Source organism: Bubalus bubalis, chromosome 13, assembly GCF_019923935.1.
Source record: "Bubalus bubalis isolate 160015118507 breed Murrah chromosome 13, NDDB_SH_1, whole genome shotgun sequence".
Lineage (NCBI taxonomy): Eukaryota > Metazoa > Chordata > Mammalia > Artiodactyla > Bovidae > Bubalus > Bubalus bubalis.
The window spans coordinates 58,528,554-58,548,148 of NC_059169.1; the positions used below are offsets into that span (position 1 = coordinate 58,528,554).

At 42.8% G+C, this 19,595-nt stretch overlaps 1 protein-coding gene across 7 annotated transcripts in view; it reads left to right on the forward strand.

The window, feature by feature from the left end:
* The window catches only part of MTUS2 (microtubule associated scaffold protein 2), a 392,307-nt gene that overhangs the window by 232,751 nt on the left and 139,961 nt on the right, over nucleotides 1–19,595 (forward strand). For all 7 annotated transcript variants that reach the window (XM_006078577.4, XM_006078579.4, XM_044927309.2 and 4 more), the window contains one exon: nucleotides 11,978–12,139. In XM_006078577.4, the coding sequence (XP_006078639.3) occupies nucleotides 11,978–12,139 (162 nt within the window). The remainder of the gene's footprint in view (nucleotides 1–11,977; nucleotides 12,140–19,595) is intronic.

Consider the following 19,595-nt stretch of genomic DNA (forward strand, 5'->3'; position numbering starts at 1 on the left):
CAATTGAGGATGCAGGGGAAGAAAAATGAATGACTGTCCCAGGTGATCATGTTCTCAGTCAGGGCCTACCACGGGCTTCAGGGACCATGACATTCTCTCATCGGAGATGGACTGGCACAGCCAGAGTGAAGCAAAGGAGGACTGTCTTTGTTTCATGTTGATTCATAAGTCCAATAATTATAGTACTTCAAAGAAACTGTTCCGTGCTTTCTAGAACCCTAGGAGTCTTCCAAGGAATGATGTATTCTCCATTAAACCGTGATAATTTAAAGTGCTTGAAGTGTGTTACCATCTGTTTTCTATTGGAGTTTCCTCCAGACAATTTCAATTGAAAACAGTTGCTATTTATGTTATTGAGATACTTGTATTTGGACGTTAGTACAGCTCCCGGAAGTTCATGGTTTTGGATCAAGGCTCTGGGAATCAGGAAGATTTCTGTCCATTTTCCTAGTTCCTGACTGACAGAGATCAGGGTGATACATACAGAAAGCAGAGGCGGTTCCGTTACTCTACAGAAATTAAAGCATTGTTGAATATTGAAGGTACTTGTTCAGTATTTTTAAAATTTATTACTGGTTTTTCCAAGATAATCCTATTTAAGAAACATATAGTATTTTTAAAGTTAAGTAGGCCTATCTTGGCAAAAATAATAATAAATTTTATACCTACTGAAAAAAAATATTCAATACTCAACAATGCTTTAATTTCTGTTGAGTAATGGAACCTCCTCTGCTTTAATTTAAAGTTTTATGTGTATTTGTAAATTAAAGATTTTCCCATAAGTGTAAATCACATTGTCTTTGGAAATAACAATATATATAACAGATATCTAACTCAGACATGTGAAAAAAAGACAATTCCAATCAAATATTGACAAAAGTAAGAATTAATTTGAAGGAGAACAAGATTAGGTTCACATATTCATTCCTCCTTCTGTCTCTTTTTATTTTTTGGTCAATTCCAGTCTCTCAATTTATCCCTCCTTCAGAATGGACTGGTTGGATCTCCTTGCAGTCCATTCTGAAGGAGATCAGCCCTGGGATTTCTTTGGAAGGAATGATGCTAAAGCTGAAACTCCAGTACTTTGGCCACCTCATGGGAAGAGTTGACTCATTGGAAAAGACTCTGATGCTGGGAGGGATTGGGGGCAGGAGGAGAAGTGGATAATGGAGGATGAGATGGCTGGATGGCATCACCGACTCGATGGACGTGAGTCTGAGTAAACTCTGGGAGTTGGTGATGGACAGGGAGGCTTGGTGTGCTGCGATTCATGGGGTCGCGGGGAGTCAGACACGACTGAACGACTGAACTGAATTGAACTGAACTGAATTTATCCCTCCTTTCCCCTTTCCCTCTTGGTGACCGTAAGTTTGTCTTCCACATCTGTGATTCTATGCCTGTTTTGCAATTAAGTTCATTTACACCATTTTTTTAGATTCCACACATGAGCAACATCATGTTTGTCTTTCTCTGTCTGACTTTCTTCACTCAGCATGACAGTCTCCATGAAGGTATTTTTATATAACTCTAGTTTATCTAAAGAAGTAACCAAAAGTTAACTATCAAGAGCTATTAAAGAATTAACTATCAAGCTAACTCAGCAGAATTTTAGATGTTATCAGTCTCATTTTCCACTAAGACAAGTAAGTGCTGTCTTCCTACTAAATCTTTCCGTCTTCCATTCAGCTAGAGCAGTGGTTCTCGCTGGGGATGATTTTTGCCCCCGAGGGCATTTGACAGAGTCTGGAGACGTTTATTGTTCATCACCCCGTCAAATTGGTGATGGGCAGGGAGAGAGAATGCTCCCGGATCTGCGGACGCTGCTGACCATCCTACGATCACAGGGCAGCCTCCATAGCAAAGACTTACCTGGTCCAAGACGTGGATGATATCCTGCTGGGAAACTCTGGGCTAAAGGGAGAGAATAATGAAGATGACACTGAAGAACAAAAGCAATCCTGTGCTGAAAGAGAAGTAAAAGGGGACGCGCCTACCCTCTTGAACCCTGAAGGAAAAGAGAGAGTTTTCTAGCTCCCAGGAGGGCAGAGAAAATTCTTAAGAGTTCAAGGGATGAATATTTGGATTTACAAGTTGACAAACCACCTTAAGGCCAATAGGCTGTTCATTTGTGAAGAGGCTGTTCAGTTATTTCCCTTTAAGGTTTCATTTTCTCCAGAAGCTCCTGAGTAGAAAGGGTTCTTTTGGGAGATTGACATATATACATTACCATGTGTAAAATACATAGCTAGTGAGAACCTGCTCTATAGGGAGCTCACTCCATGTTCCGTGATAACTCAGATGGGTGGGATTTGGGTGTGAGGGTGATGGAGGTCCAACAAGTGGGGATATATGTATAGATATAGCTGATTAGCTTTCTTATACAGCAGAAACTAACGCGATGTTGTAAAGCAATTACATTCCAATTAAAAACAAAAGATTGTGAGAACCAGTAACAGACCAGGAAAAGAAAGAAAGGGTTCTTTTTAAGAGTGTAAGAAATCATGGCTCGGGGAACAATTCTGACTTCTTTGCAGCAACCCCTGCCTTGTTTAAAAATATATGGAATGGAAGGTTGGAGCTCAGTTGCCATGATCCACTTTTCAGCATTTGACTTAGTTGAAAGACCCTGATGCTGGGGAAGATTGAAGGCAGGAGAAGGGGACGACAGAGAATGAGATGAATGGCATCACTGACTCAATGGACATGAGTTTGAGCAAACTCGGGGAGATGGTGAGGAACAGGGAAGCCTGGTGTGCGCTAGTCCATGGGGTCGCAAAGAGTCTGACACAACTGAGTGACTAACACACAACCCTCAGATATTTTGGAACAATTAATTAAACAGGCCTGCGACACAAAAAGCAAACTATAGTAGAGCCTGAAATCCAAGTTATGGAAGTGGAACAACTAACCTTTCTTATTGGTCTGTTAATAAAAATTGGTAGATAAGGTCTTGGTCATTTCTATAATTTCTTGTACCATATTAATAACTTCAGCAAAATTTAAATTGAGTTCAAATCAGATGCTCTTATCTTTTAACAACTCCTATATTAAGCATATAATTAAAATGCTCCAGTTTAAATATTTTCCCCAAGGTTTTAACTACTAAAAGATTCACACAGTGATGAACCAGAGTCTTCACGAATGAGGGCTCAAGCTTTTAAGAACTTCAGGTAGGGAAAAGGGATTTATGATAACTGGTCTAATTGATATAAAAGAGGAATGGTAAGAGATTGCTTTTAATTACTCAAAAGTCTCTTGAAAAACTGTATTAGCCCTTGATCTTTTAAGTCACTAACCTGCATCAATATTTGACCATGCTCTCTCCTTTGGGAATGTGACCTGGTAAATATTAAAGAGAATTTCTTAGATCAAAAGGAAACTTTCAGTCACTTGTGTGCTGGGAGTTCACATGCCCTGGGCTGGGAGATGCTGGCTTTTACCCTCTGCGATTATATCTATGATCTTAAGAGAGATGGTCTGATCACCCCAACCTTTGCTCACTTTGATAACCAGCTTGGTCTCTCTTAGAGTCTGTTACTTAGCAGGAAATTGAGAGAAGATGTTATAGAGAAGATGGCATTTAATGAGGCTACAGAGGACGGGAAGGCTGGCCCATGTCTCAGGGTGTCACAGATGGGAGGGAATGGTACCACTCACACAGACCCGCCCTCCCTTTACCATTCATGTCCCTGCACTATGAACCTCACTTAACCAGTTGAGCTGCACCCATATTTCCCCAGTTCCTGAGCAAACAAGAAAGAAGAGCCTCTTTGCTATATGTTAGAATGGATTCCAGGAAGGTTTTCCTGGAATGTCTGGGTGGGGAGTAAGAAGCGGGGACAGAGGTGTTTCTTGTTCTCTTCTGTGACAATTTAGTTATGATCATTGTCAAAAGAAGGAAATTTGGGGAAAAAGAATGCCTAGCCCTGGGTCACTGTGCCAGCTACCGACTGAAGCCCTGGGAACCTGTGAAGGTAGAAGTGGCTGGCATTGTCGGCATCTGCTGCTTGCAGAACTCATCTGCTTCCTTGATTGGTCTGGTGTGTCAGGGGAGAGATGTCTTGAGGGTATTTTCATAGGGCTTGCATGGAACAGGATTTCACAAAACCAGGTGGCACATGGGACAGAGGGGGCTCTTGAAGAAATGACAGCTGATGAAACAGGGCTGCTTTTGATGATGTTGGTGCACATACCATGGATGACAGCTAACATTTATCGAGTACCAGGAATTTTACAAAGTGATGTGCGTTATCTCATTGACGTCTCAGGCTAAGCTAACGACATAGGGTAAATAAATAAATAAACTATTTCATTAAGGAGGCTGAATGAGTTAACATTTTAAGGAGAATGTTACTAGGAAGTTTCAAATCCAGTCTTGAGTTTGGGCAGAGCCTGTGGAGTCCATGACTGTGCTACATGGCGCTCTTATCATTACTACTCTTAAGACTTGCTGTCAGGGCTCCGATGGAAGAGCTCAGGAAGAGGAACCCTGCAGCAGGAATCCAGAGAATTCCTGTGGACCTGGTGAACCCTCTTCGCCCCACACCTGACCCACAGAACCGCATCCTGCCGCCTCATGTAGGTGATGTCTCCTGGCCTAGGGCTGGAACCACTTACTAGACTCCTGGAAGACTGTACTGAGGAAGATACGCAGGCCAGCCTTGGATTAGTGAGAAGTCAACACTTGCTCTGGGCTTCCCAGGTGGCTCAGTGGTAAAGAATTCACCTGCCAATGCAGGAGACACGGGTTTGATCTTTGGATCAGGGAGATTCCTTGGAGAAGGAAACTACAACTCTCTCCAGTATTCTGCCTGGAGAATTCCATGGACAAGAGGAGCCTAGCGGGCTGCAGGCCATGGGGTCATGAAGAGCGGACACGACTGAGAAACTAAAGAACAACAGCAACACACTTGCTCTAGGTGAAGTGGGAGGAGTGAGAGGCATGCCGCGTGTTTTTCCTTCTTTCCTTAGGACTTCGGTTACTGGGGAGAGATGGATAAAGGAGCATGGTTCTTTAGAGGTACCTCTTCAGAGCTAGACCCCAGTCATTGCGTTGGAGAGACGTGAAGCCATGAGATGTTGGTGGTTGGAAGAAAAACGAGGCAGTAGCCTGATGAGACTAATGTGCTTTGAATGAGGCTCAGTGTTGGGTTAGTGGGCATAGGGTCAGTGTTGCCTTTACTAAGGGCTTAGATGTGTCCAATACTATTCTAAGCACTTTAGTCTAAATATTATAATAGTAACTCCTTTAAAGCAATACTGTGATGATATCCACTGTTATCCTCCCTTTTACAGCTGAAGAAATGAAACATAGAGAGAGTGAACCTCTTGTCCAGGCTTTGAACCTAGGCCATCTTAACCATTTAACTATTATCCTCTCAAACTTTATCAAACCCTGAGATGAATGCTTAAGATGAGACTGAAGCAAGAACTGAAATGATACAGAGTAAAAATAATAGGTAAACAGTACACTCTCGGGGAGAGGGGTGGGATGCTTGGGCAAAAGACCCCAAAACTATTAAATTCTGATATTTATTTTTCTGCATATTGTTTTAAAAATGTTTGAAAAGCTCCTTACTACATCACAGCCAGTTGACACCTTTTAAACCACAAATTCCTACACCCCCACCTTGGCCATGCTCAGTATGTCTGCGTTCACGGGAGCTGTTGAGGAAAGTACGAAGCTTTTAGAGCATCTCCGGGCTCAGAAATGGAGAAAGGGAATTGGCTATGAAGGGAAGCACTGTCCCCATGGGACAGGTTTGCACTTAGTCCGTCCTTCATCCATACAGCAAGTACTTCTCCAGCACAGCCTTGTTGATGGTGGAGCAGGAAGTCACAGTGTGGAATCCTGCCTGCCTAGAGTTTGCACTGAGTTTGATGTGCTGGTGGGAACTGAGGTCAGTAAAATATGGTGGGACCAGATAGTGGAAGAATTAGAGTACCAGAAGGGCTCCCTTCATGGCTCAGTTGGTAAAGAATCTGCCTGCAATGCAGGAGACCTGAGTTCAATTGCTGGGTCGGGAAGATCTGCTGGAGAAAGGATAGGCTACCCATTCCAGTATTCTTGGGCTTCCCTGTGGCTCAGCTGGTAAAGAATCTGCCCGCAATGCAGGAGACCTAAGTTCGATCCCTGGGTTGGGAAGATCCCCTGGAGAAGGGAAAGGCTACTCACTCCAGAATACTTGCCTGAAGAATTCCATGGACACAGTCCATGGGGTTGCAAAGAGTTAGACATGACTGAGTGACTTTCACTTTCTCTTTAGAGTACCAGAAAGACGACTTTGGAATTTACTTGGAAAACCAGGTAGAGGTATAGGGAGGGGATGCACTGAATGAGGGAGCATTGAAGGGGGTGGGAGGGGAAGGGTAGGGCCCTACCACTGTGTCCCCAACAGGTGCTAAGGGACTGACGTGGGGGCAGACAAGGGGTATAAATCTGGAGTCTGTAACGGAAATGGAAGCACACTGCCTTGAATTGGTTGATAAAAGGGAGAGAGTCAGGAGGGTTCCGACACTTCAATTCTAAGTTTCAAGAGCAACGATGATCATTAATAATCAAAAAGATGGTCATACTGAGTTAAGTAAGTCAGACAGAGAAGGAGAAATATCAAATGACATCCCTTATGTGAGGAATCTAAAAAGACATGTTACAAATGAACTCCCTTAAAAAACAGAAAGAGACTCACAGACTTAGTGAACTTTGGCTGCTGGGGGGAGGATGGTGGGAAGGGATAGTTAGGGAGTTTGAAATGGACATGTGCACGCTGCTATATTTAAAATGAATAACCAACAAGGACCTGCTGTTGTACACAGGGATCTCTGCTCAGTGTTATATGGCAGCCTGGATGGGAGAGGAGTTTGGGGGAGAATGGATACATGTATACGTATGGCTGAATCCCTTCACTATCCACCTGAAACTGTCATTGTTAATTGGTTTATGAAAGTGAAAGTCGCTCAGTTGTGTCCGACTCTTTGCAACCCCATGGGCTATACAGTTCATGGAATTCTTCAGGCCAGAAAACTGGAGTGGCTAGCCTTTCCCTTCTCCAGGGGATCTTCCCAACTCAGGGATAGAACTCAGGTCTCCCACACTGCAGGCGTATTCTTTACCAGCTGAGCCACAAGGGAAGCCCAAGAATACTGGATTGGGTAGCCTATCCTTTCTCCAGCAGATCTTCCCAACCCGGGAATCGAATTGGGGTCTCCTGCATGGCAGGCAATTCTTTACCAACTGAGCTGTCAGGGAAGCCCCTAATTGGTCTATATTCCAATACAAAATAAAAAGTTTAAATAAGTAAATAAAATGCTTGTTCCCCAGAGGGATGGCTTAGGTTGAGAAAACAAAGGTTAAAAAAAATAATAGTAATAAAGGAGGGTGGGGGCTAGTGTGCAGCAGAGAGAAATGTTTACTTTAGACGTTCCCTCTTGCCCAGCCTCTCCACTTAAAGTGATGTCCCCTCCTTCACCCTTGAGTTTCTCCTGCTCCTGTGTTTCTTTCATAACCGATGGCAGTTAGAGATGATCTTGTTTATCTGTACCTGTTTGGGTCTGGGTGTCCCCCACTGGAATGTAAGTGGTGTGAAGACAGGACCGTGTCTGTCAGGTGCCCCCTGCCCAGGGCAGAGCCTGCCACAGAGTCTTGATCTTCTTCATTTAGACAAAGATACATCTTTGCTGAAATGATAAGCTATCAGGTTTACCTTAGCACTTTGGTGAGAAATAAAGCATACACCTGAGTTAAAATATGCAGGAGGCAGGAAATAAACCATTCAGTTGGTACTTTAATAATTAAACTAAATTTTGCTGCCAAGTGATAAATACGGCTAAGTCAATGAAATATGCATCAGTGAAGCAATTGTGCAGCCAGAACATTATACAACTTGATTGCTTGGGATTGTTTAAAAAAATCAGTGAAGATTAATCATTATAATACAGATAAATACTCAAAATCAAAGAAAGATGTTTCTTCAAGTTTGGCTGTGATGCCTTCATGGTATTAATAACAGATTTGCTATTTTTGTACAGTCTTCCCAACCTTATTCTAGTCTGGTTGATGTTCATCTCTCGATCCATTCTTTTCTTCTTTTAAAGCTCAGCTTCAGCTATCCACATTCCCAGTAAGTGATGTAGGGATATGGATCGGAAACCCTGGCTGCAGTCATGGTCAGAATCATCCTTTGCAGCAGGTTGGGGGGACACACTCACCACTTTGTGGGGTGCTCTCAGGGCTCCTGTAAATCTACACTTCCTCCTCCTGGTGTCTCAGATCCTTCCAGGGACTTTTATTCCTGCAGTGCCGCCTTGTCTGGCCTGAATTTTCACATGTCCTCCTCTGTCCGTGGTGCAAGCCCAGATCTACTGAGACTCATCATTCGTGCATGCTCATTCACTGCAGGAGACTCGAGCTGGTTGAGAATGGGATGGCTAGTTACACGCGTGGACCACTCCCACTGGCTGGGTCCTCAGGAGCATCTCTGGCTCACACAGGCATCGTTCATTTCCAGTTGCTTTCTCCTCTTATCGAGCAGTGGTTTGATGTTGTCTGCATTGTTGTCAAATACTAGAGCAGTTACAGAATTCAGCAGCCCTTTGCAAATTCAGAGGACTTGTCATTTACTGAATAAAGTGTCTTTAAGTGCTGGTCAACTTCAGCTGGTTTTCAAAGAGGGGTATTCTTTACTGCCGGCTGTCTCCCACAATAATGGCCAAGAAGGGAGTTCAGTTTTATTTTATTATATTATCTTGTTTCATTTTATTTTTTGGTAATTCAAGACTTCTCTCAAAGGGGAGTACAAAGCTTCGTTGACACTTCATACTTCAAACAGATGAATTACGTCCCAGCCTGGATAACAGCAGAATTTCCAAATTGAGATGTTCACTGAATTATAAATTTCATGTAAGAGAATAATACCAAGCACAAAAGGATTTGATAAAAGGGTACTTGAACTCTGCAAATGATACAAAATACTCCCCTTCTTAAGAATATTTAATAAACTGTTAAATAAAAGATGCTGTGTGAAAGATTTGATGTTCAACTTCCAGTGCAGTTTTCAGTAGGTAGATTATTCTGGCAGTATGTCAGCAGGAGGCTGAACGTTAGCTAATTCCATGTGAATTTAGTGATGTTGGAAATTTTTTCATGCCTCTGTTGGCCATCTATGTATTTTCTTTGTAAAAATGTCTATTCAGCTCCTCTGCGTATTTTTAATAGGGTTGTTGAGTTGTATGAGTTCTTTAAATATTTTGGATATTAACTCATTATTGGATATATTATTTGCAAATATCTTCTCCCATTTGGTAGGTTGTCTCCTAATTTTATTGATGGTTTCCTTCGCTGTGCAGAAGCTTTTTAGTTTGATACCATCTTGTTTGTTTAGTTTTGCTTTTGTTTCCCTTCCCTGAAGAGACATTTCTAGACCGATACTGCTAAGACCACTGTCACAGTGCGGGTACTGCCTGTGTTTTCTTCTAGGAGTTCCATGGTTTCAGGTCTTATATTCAGGTCTTTAATCCATTTTGACCTGATTTTTGTGTACTGTGTGGCAGTGGTCTGGTTTCATTTTTTCTGCTCCTGTGCTTACTTTTAAATCTGAAATTCAGGATACAGTGTACCTCCTTTCAGTGGAGTTTCATCATTTTTGTACTGTTTGTGTGAATCAAATGTATTTCCTATCCCTGTCTATTGTTGTTTTTGTTTAGTCCCTAAGTCATGTCTGACTCTTTGTGACCCCATGGACTGTAGCACGCCAGGCTTCCCGGTCCTTCACCATCTCCCAGAGTTTGCCCAAACTCATGTCCGTTGAGTCACTGATGCCATCCAACCATCTCATCCTTTGTCGTTGCCTTCTCCTCCTACCCTCAATCTTTCCCAACATCAGAGTCTTTTCCAATAAGTTGACTTTTTGCATCAGTTGGCCAGAGAATTAGAGCTTCAGCATCAGTCCTTCCAGTGAATATTCTGGGTTGATTTCCTTTAGGATGCACTGGTCTGATCTCCTTGCAGTCCAAGGGACTCTCAAGAGTCTTCTCCAACACCACAGTTCAAAAGCATCAATTCTTTAGCACTCAGCTTCTTTATGATCCAACTCTTACATCCGTACATGACTACTGGAAAAACCATAGCTTTGACAATATGGACCTTTGTTGGCAAAGTGATAGCCCTGTTTAGAACTATTTAAAACCTTACACAGGACCTTCAGAGAACTATGGGGCATAGGTTCTGTGTTAGGAAATAGCAGTCTTTATTCTTCCTTCCTAAATACTGTTTTGTTAAGAGACAAAACAGATTTCACTCATTTTAAACAGACTTTCAGGTCTTCAGAGGGAGGAAAGCAGCCATCTCTTACTCCGAGGGGTTGAATTAAACTCCTGAACATTCGAACACTAAAGCCATTTTAATAATGTTATCATTTTGATGCAGGCCCTATCTGCATAGAATAGGGCTATCCTATATTTGGCAAAACTAATACAATTATGTAAAGTTTAAAAATAAAATTAAATTAAAAAAATAAAATAAAATGATGGAAACAAAAACTTTAATCTTTCACTACAATTACATATATATCTTCCAGCTGTCCGTGTGTATTTTCCATGGTAGACAGTCACGTTCCTAACTGGATAGTTTTCATCCCAACAGGCAGTAATCTCAGTATATTCAGGCTTTCTATTTAATTTGGTAGATTAGTCTTTGCAGCTGTTACTCAGAGGTACATTTAGAAGATTTATCCTTTAATAGAAATAGATGATGGTGTCATATATTGTCTTTAAGAGATTACAGATATAGCCAGCATAGTAGATTTGAAAATTTATAGAGGAGAAAAAATGGGCCACAACCATTCTGACATTTAAATCTGACACAAATCCCAGTATGCCCTGTCTTCAGAGCAGCCCATCATAAAGAAGCTATTCTGTAGACACAGAGCCTGTTTCTATGTTGAATAGAAAACTGAAATGACCAATAGACATCTGCCTTTGCAATAAGCTGGGCTCTAATGCAGGGTCCTCTTAATTTGATGCTGTTGCTGTTGTTTAGTCGCTCAGTCGTGTCCGACTCTTTGCAACCCCATGGACTATAGCCTGCCAGGCTCCTCTGTCCTTGGGATTTTCCAGACAAGAATCCTGGAGTGGGTTGCCATTTCCTTTTCCAGGGGATCTTCAGACGTAGGGATGGAATTTGCATCTTCTGCATTGACAGGCAGGTTCTTCACCACTGAGCCGCTAGGGTAGCCCCCTTAGTTTGATGAGGCCTCGGCTCATCAGATCAAAAGCTTCATGAATTTCAAAGGGATTCTCTGCCTGCATGCTTCTCACCCATCTCCCTTCATCCCAAGGCCCTTATTCTGAAGATGAAATGAGCCAGATTTCAGGGAGCCCTGAATCCTCTTCTGGACCAGTGGTGTACGTGTGTGTGTCCTTACTCTCGTCTCCTCTGGGACACTTACATTGATTTTCAGAAAAGCGTTGCTCATCCTCTGACAGTTATAAAATGAATGCTTATCATATGTGTGTACAGATTTTCCAGGCAAGAATACTAGAGTGGGTTGCCATTTCCTTCTCCAGGGACTCTTCCTGACCCAGGGATCAAACCTGTGTCTCCTGCATTGGCAGGTGGGTTCTTTACCACTGAACCATCTGGGAAGCCTGTGTATGCAGCTGCACATCCAGAAAAGCAAATTGTGTGTGCATGCGTGTGTGTGTGTGTGTGTGTAAAATCTTCAGTGGAGCGAAGCTGTTCTTGGCTTTGGTGGAGCCTGTGGCGTGTGGGTTTGGAGGACAGACTTCCCTGCAGTGACTGAAGGCAACCTCTTTTTCCACATCTCATCCCAGAGAAATGCTTTTCAAGGCCACTCATCAGGAGTTGGGTCAAGTTCTGATGCAGGTGGAGGCTTCAGGGATAGATCTGTGGTGGTGCCCAGCAAGGGGGTCCACCTGTTTTTCATGACGCTGTCATTAACGCGCTGTCTGCCTCCTGCAGGTTCAACCTTTGGAACTGAAGACCAGCCGCCTCTAAAGGCAGCTCTCCCTGCCAAAGACACACCCAAGGGGGCGGGCCGGGCAGCCCCTCCGGCTTCCTCCAGCGCGACAACACCCCGCAGGAGTTTGCTTCCGGCACCGAAATCCACATCCACACCTGCTGGTAAGACTCGTGCTTCAGAGAAACTGCAGTGGAGAGCTTTTTCTGCATTAAAGTCTTCTGAGAGCCTCTGGGTACATCAGCTGTAGACGGGACGACAGATGTCTTTCCGGTAGCTTTTAATATTAGTGGTAATAATAGTACCATGATTCTCAAGGCACTTTCATCTATTCCTGTGTTTAAATTCTCAAAACTCCTTCTTGCTCCTCCTAGTGACTGGTAACCCATCATATCACAGTTTCCACTGCAAAAAAAAAAAAAAAAAAGGGTCAAGCTCATTTAGGCAGATTTTGCTTAGGGAAGCAGGTGTTGATGAAATCTATCACTGGAAGGATGGTAGGAGTTGGCTGCAGACTCTGCACCCCGGGAGCAAGTACCTGATCCCTGGGGGAACACTGCTGCCTCGACAGGGATGCAGGGGTTCTGTCCCCCTGCTAGTTCCAGGCTGGTGCCATCCAAGTTGGGATGCAGGGATCAGCAGCTACAGCAGAAGGCTGGCTCCAGAGTCATGCTGTGCTTGCCATGTCCAGGCCAGCAAAGCCAATGCCCCTCCTGACCTGGGAAGCTAGTGACAGACGCAGGGGACTCAACTGATGTAAAGATGTGACACGTGAAGGTGCTTGTCATCAGCTGAAGCTGCTGGATGTGGCCCCCGCCTGCCTTCTCCTCCCGTGTCTCATGCATGCGTGTTTGCCTTCAGGATGTCCAAGCATCCAGCGTGTGGCTTAGCCTCATCTTCTGCACTACGTGTAGGAAGATACTGAGAGTGAGGGAGCCTGGGTGTTGAGCCTGAATCCACGTTAGATGGTTCACCTCTGAGGGTGTTCATTCCTCCATATTATTCTTCTATGCTCCTGTGCTCATGTACCAGCGATATGTACACACAGATGGGCCTGGTTCCTAAAAGTAAAATTGCATTGTACCTTTTTTTTTTTTTTTTTGATGTGGACCATTTTTAAAGTCTTTATTGAATGTGTTGCAATACTACTTATGTTTTATGTTTTGTTTGTTTGTTTTTTTTTGGCCAAGAGGCATGCGGGATCTTAGCTTCCTGACCAGGGATCAAACCCACATCCCCTGCTTTAGAAGGCAGAGTCTTAACCACTGGACCACCAGGGAAGTCCTGTACATTTTTCTACATGTCACTTTCCTTACTGAAGACACGTCATAGAGCTGCCCTCAAAGTCAGTGCATGGCTGTTTTCCACTGGTTGCCTAGTGTGGCTATACCATGATCTATTCAGACATTCCCCCACCGGCAGGCATTCACTTTGTAACTGGCCTTTGCCACTATAACTGATGCTTCGGTACATGTCCTTGAACAGGTGACATTCTTTCTACAAGATTGATCCCCAGGAGTGGGATGGCTGTGCTTGATGCATTAATGGATATGACTGGACTCCTTTTCAAAGGCTTCATTTCCACCCATATTGCTGATAAGAATAGATACTTATCATTTAAAAAAAATTTTGTCCATTTAATGGGAGTGAAATTATATTTCAGTGTTATTTTAATTTGCATTTCCCTGATCACTTCAATGGAGCATCACCTCATAATCCCCTCTCAGTTCAGTTTAGTTCAGTCGCTCAGTCGTGTCCGACTCTTTGCGACCCCATGAATCGCAGCACGCCAGGCCTCCCTGTCCATCACCATCTCCCGGAGTTCATCCAGACTCACGTCCATCGAGTTAGGGATGCCATCCAGACATCTCATCCTCTGTCATCCCCTTCTCCTCCTGCCCCCAGTCCCTCCCAGCTGGGGACATGTAAATTGACCTGTTTGGTTTTATTCTTCCTCAGTGGAGGGAAAGCTCCCGGGGACAGTGACCTTGTCCCATTTATTTAGCCCAGTATCCCTGATCCTGCAGTTGCCTCAGTGACTAACTCCCAGTGGCTACTTAGCATCTATTCGTTAACAGTCGGATGAATCGACGGATCAGTGAATGAATGTCACGCGACCTTTGACTCTCTTTTAGTTCCAGTTTCTTAACATGTTTGGTTGGGGTTTAAATAGAAAATAAGTAGACAAGCCTACAGTGAGTTAAAATACAGTTGTTGAATAAATCCTGTAGACCTGTGTTTATCAAATTTTAGTGCCTCAAAACCACCTGTAGAGCTTGTTAGAAAAGATTACTGGCTCTCGTCCTGAGTGACTTATTCAGTGGGTCTGGGGTGGAGCCTCAGAAATTGCATTTCTAATAAATTCCTGGGCTTCCCAGGTGGCTCAGTGGTAAAGAATCTACCTGCCAATGTTCAATCCCTGGGTCAGGAAGATCCCCTGGAGAAGGAAATGGCACCCACTCCAATATCTTTGCCTGGGAAATCCCACGGACAGAGGAGCCTGGTGGGCTACAGTCCATGGGGTCACAAAGAGCGCATGACTGAGCACATAGCACATAACTTAATACACATAAGGCTCTGCATTTGATTTTCCAAAGACATAAAACTTCTTATACATTTTCCCATTATTGACAAGGAGGAGGTGTTAAGGTGTTTAGAACAAGAGTTAACTACCACCATTTGCTAGATGGAGGACCCCACCCCAGCCTCTGTGTAAACCCTTGGCTGTGGCCCCTGTGAAATGGACTTATCTGGGGAAAGTGTGGATTGGGAAAATAGAGCATAAGATAAGAGATTTCAGGACATTCTCTTCTAACTTTCATCTCACTCCATCACCTAATTTAATAACAATTTAAAAATTATGATTAAAAGATACATTTTATTACTGAATTTTAATTTTGCATTTATCCTATAGGTATGAATTTTTCATTTTAATAAAATGTAGTTTGTAATACCAAATCAGCTTTCCCATTGCCTTGTTCTGTCATCAGACTAATTAAAAAGCAGAAGGCAGGCATGCAAATTACAGTTAAATTCCAAATAATTGGGTTTCTTGGGACTGTAGGGTATTTGGGTTATTCTAATTACTTGGGTAACACCAACCCTTGTTTTAACTCTTGCTGATATTTCTAAACTGTGGTGTGTCACTTCTTTCCCTTGGTGATTCCAGGCTAATGATGGCAAGCTCTTGTGTCTTTGGGTCATCTGTTCAATTACTGTCATCCATGTCTTCAGATGCAACATGTGCCCACAATAGAACATGCCCGGGGAATGCTTGGGCTGTTTCTTTTAACCTAGATTTCTGATGTGAGTTTTTTCTGTGAGTAACTGTTTTCTGGTTTGTTTAATCAGGAAACATTTAAATACTTGCTTTAAGCCATAGATGACTTTTTTTTTTAATTTTATTTTATTTTTAAACTTTACATAATTGTATTAGTTTTGCCAAATATCAAAATGAATCCGCCACAGGTATACATGTGTTCCCCATCCTGAACCCTCCTTCCTCCTCCCTCCCCATTCCATCCCTCTGGGTCGTCCCAGTGCACCAGCCCCAAGCATCCAGTATCGTGCATCGAACCTGGACTGGCAACTCGTTTCATACATGATATTTTACATGTTTCAATGCCATTCTCCCAAATCTTCCCACCGTCTCCCTCTCCCACAGAGTCCATAAGACTGTTCTATACATCAGTGTCTCTTTTGCTGTCTCGTACACAGGGTTATTGTTACCATCTTTCTAAATTCCATATATATGCGTTAGGATACTGTATTGGTGACTTAGATTCAAGAATAATTAGAACAGTCACAATAAGGTAAACAGAATTGTACACTAATAATTAGAGTGTCCCTTGGACAGCAAGGAGATTAAACAAGTCAATCCTAAAGGAAGTCAACCCTGAATATTCACTGGAAGGACTGATTCTAAAGCTGAAGTGTTTGGCCACCTGGTGCAAAGAACGGACTCATCTGAGAAGACCCTGATGCTGGGAAAGATTGAAGGCAGGAGAAGAAGGGGATGACAGAGGATGAGATGGTCGGATGGCATCACTGACTCAGTTGACATGAGTTTGAGCAAGCTTGGGGAAATAGTGAAGCACAGGAAGCCTGCTGTGCTGATGTCCATGGGGTTGGAGAGTTGGACACAACTGAGTGACTGAACAACAATGAGAGTGAGAACAAGAGATCTGTAATCTTATCAGCTGGCTGTCAGTTAATTTTAGCAGACCAGGAAGTCATCGTAAGATGGATTAAGAGGGACTTCCCTGGTGGCCCAGTGGCTAAGATTCTGTGCTCCCAGTGCAGGGGGCCCAGGTTCTATCCCTGGTCAGGGCACTAGATCCCACATGCCACAACTAAAGATCCTATGTGCTACAGCTAGACTCAGTGCAGCTGAAATATATCAATATTTTTTTAAAAAGATGGGTTAAGAAACAAATGACTCAAAAAAATTTAAATTAAATATAATAGACTTTTAAAATCACTTAATCACTTTCTCTTTATTTGTTTGCTGCTGCTGCTAAGTTGCGTCAGTCGTGTCCGATTCTGTGCAACCCCATAGATGGCAGCCCACCAGGTTCCCCCATCCCTGGGGTTCTCCAGGCAAGAACACTGGAGTGGGTTGCCATTTCCTTCTCCAATGCATGAAAGTGAAGTCGCTCAGTCGTGTCCGACTCTTCACGACCCCATGGACTGCAGCCTACCAGGCTCCTCCGTCCATGGGATTCTCCAGGCGAGAGCACTGGAGTGGGTCGCCAGTGCCTTCTCCACTTTATTTGTTTAATCATTTTCTAATTTGTTTATTTTGTAATCATTTTCTGATTTCAGCAAAGATACAAGGTAGCATGCAGTAAAGGGCCCAGAGGATTAAAAATCCAAGTAATAAAAAAGAGAAGAGCCTGATAAAACTGGGCTCAGAGCTTCCTGGCTGCAAGAGCGAAAGAAAAAGCATAATTAGGGGGAAAAAAAATAGAGTGTGGCACTTGATCAGAAGAGAGAACTTGTTTTTTAGCACAAATGTGTATATATGATTTTAATTTTGTGAATTTTTTAAAAATTACGTTGAACAACATAATGGACAACTTTAATAGTATATTTTTAAGCATATCTTTTCTGATAATAATTGAAATAGTTTAAAATTTGGGACTAGGGAAGGCCTTCCTCAACATGATATAAAACCTGGAAACCTTTTTAAAAAAAGATAGATTTAACTACATACAAATTTTAAATTGTCTGCAATAATGAACATCATAGAATTAAGAAGGTTGATAGACTGAATGAAAATGCTGCAACAAAGTTTTAATATGAAAATCAATAGAAAAAATACAACTTAATTTGAAAAAATAGGTAAAGTATATGAATGGGAGACTTAGACAATAGAAGAACAAAGTGGTCAGTGGCCGTAAATATATGAAAAGATGTTCAAATTCACTTAAAACCTATATACCTAACCTCTGTGCTGTGTTGCTTAGGCATTCTTACTCAGATGGAAGCCAGTTAATTACATTTTATTGACATAACTGTCATTGAAAAATAAAGGTTGAGATTGAGTCTTCCTTTTTTTAAATTATTTTAATTGGAAGTTAATTACTTTACAATATTGTGATGGTTTTTGCCATACATCGGTATGAATCAGCCATAGATATACATGTGTCCACTGCATCCTGAACCCCCCCACCTCCCTCCCCACCCCATCACTCCAGGTTGTCCCACAGCACGGGCTTTGGGTGCCCTGCATCATTCATCAAACTCCCGCTGGCTGGTAGTGTATGTTTCAATGCTCTTCTCTCAAATCATCCCACCCTCTCCTTCTCCCACTAAGTCCAAAAGTCTGTTCCTTACATCTGTGTCTCCTTTGCTGCCTTGCACATAGGATCGTCGGTCCCATCTTTCTAGATTCCATATATATGTGTTAGGATTCATCTTTCTCTTTCTGACTTACTTCACTCTGTATGTTAGGCTTTAGGTTCATCCACCTCCTTAGAACTGAGCGAGTGAGTCTTCTTTCTGGGACAATGCTAGTTATGCACACACAGCACCCTGATCCCCTACAATCCATTCTGGATTCTGTCCATGTCCCTTCTTTCCCTGGACTTTCAGTCACAGGCTGAGAACTAATAACACTGTACTGAGCAAGATCTACTCCCAGAATATCATCTTCCTATAAGTTAATAATGATCTTTGCTTCCTTGACATCAGTATGATGACAACGGAAACTGTCATGGATTTAGTGCTAATGGTTAAAAAAAAAAAAGTATGGAACACCCTCTCCATTGCTATATAAAGAGAAGAATTTTAGAAACTTAACCTTAGTCTTTCAGTGACTCTTTGTCTCTGAATTTTCATGAAAAGCTGTTCTGTTGTTCGTATGTCAAATACAACGTCTCACCAGGATGTTGATCTACGTAATTTTGCACAAATATTCAGGCTTTACCCATTGACTTTTCTAACTGGTCTGCAGTTGTTGTACCAAAGAGGAGAATATTTTCAGTTGAAGTGTTGATCTGATGATAGGATACTGCTTGGTCAATATGCCTTCTGATTGTGTCATGTTGACATGATGTATTACGGAAAATAAAATTCCTTTATTCAGACGCAGCTATATAGAAGGATTTCGCATGGCTATACAGAGAACAAACAGCTGATGTCTTATTGTTTTGGTTTCTCTCCCCCTAAGGAAAAAATTATCAGGGAATAGTGAGGCTGTTGCTTTATGGGTACAGAAGCTCCACTTGTATCACAGAAATTATTTTTACTTCTTTAAAAGCAGATTATTATTCCTGTATTAAAATCACAGATGTAGGTATTTTTTGGCATGTGTGTGTGCTCAGTTGCATCCAACTCTTTGCAGCCCCATGGACTACAGCACACCAGGTTCCTCTGTCCATGGAGTTTTCCAGGCAAGAATACTAGAGTGGATTGCCATTTCCTCCTCCAGGGGATCTTCCCAACCCAGGGATCGAACCTGCATCTCTTGTATCTCCTGAATTGGTAGGCAGGTTCTTCACCACTGCATCACCTGAGAATTCCTATTTCTGAGTATACTATAGCCTTCCCTGGTGGCTCAGATGGTAAAGAATCTGCTTGCAATACAGGAGACCCGGATTTGATCCCTGAGTCGGGAAGATCCCCTGGAGAAGGGAGTGGTAACCCACTCCAGTATTCTTGCTTGGAGAATTCCATGGGCAGAGGAGCCTGGTGAGCTACAATCCATAGGGTTGCAAAGAGTTAGACATGACTGACAGACTCGGAGAAGGCAATGGCACCCCACTGCAGTACTCTTGCCTGAAAAATCCCATGGACGGAGGAGCCTAGAAGGCTGCAGTCCATGGGGTTGCTAAGAGTCGGGCACGACAGAGCGACTTCACTTTCACTTTTCACTCTCATGCATTGGAGAAAGAAATGGCAACCCACTCCAGTGTTCTTGCCTGGAGAATCCCAGGGACGGGGGAACCTCGTGGGCTGCCGTCTATGGGGTCGCACAGAGTTGGACACGACTGAAGCGACTTAGCAGCAGCAGACTAACACTTTCTTCTTTCTTCATAGTGTAAAAATACGAGTAGCGTGTCTGCACCATCAGAATGTGTTTACCGAGCACTTGGATGTTCCGGGTTCTGTAAACAG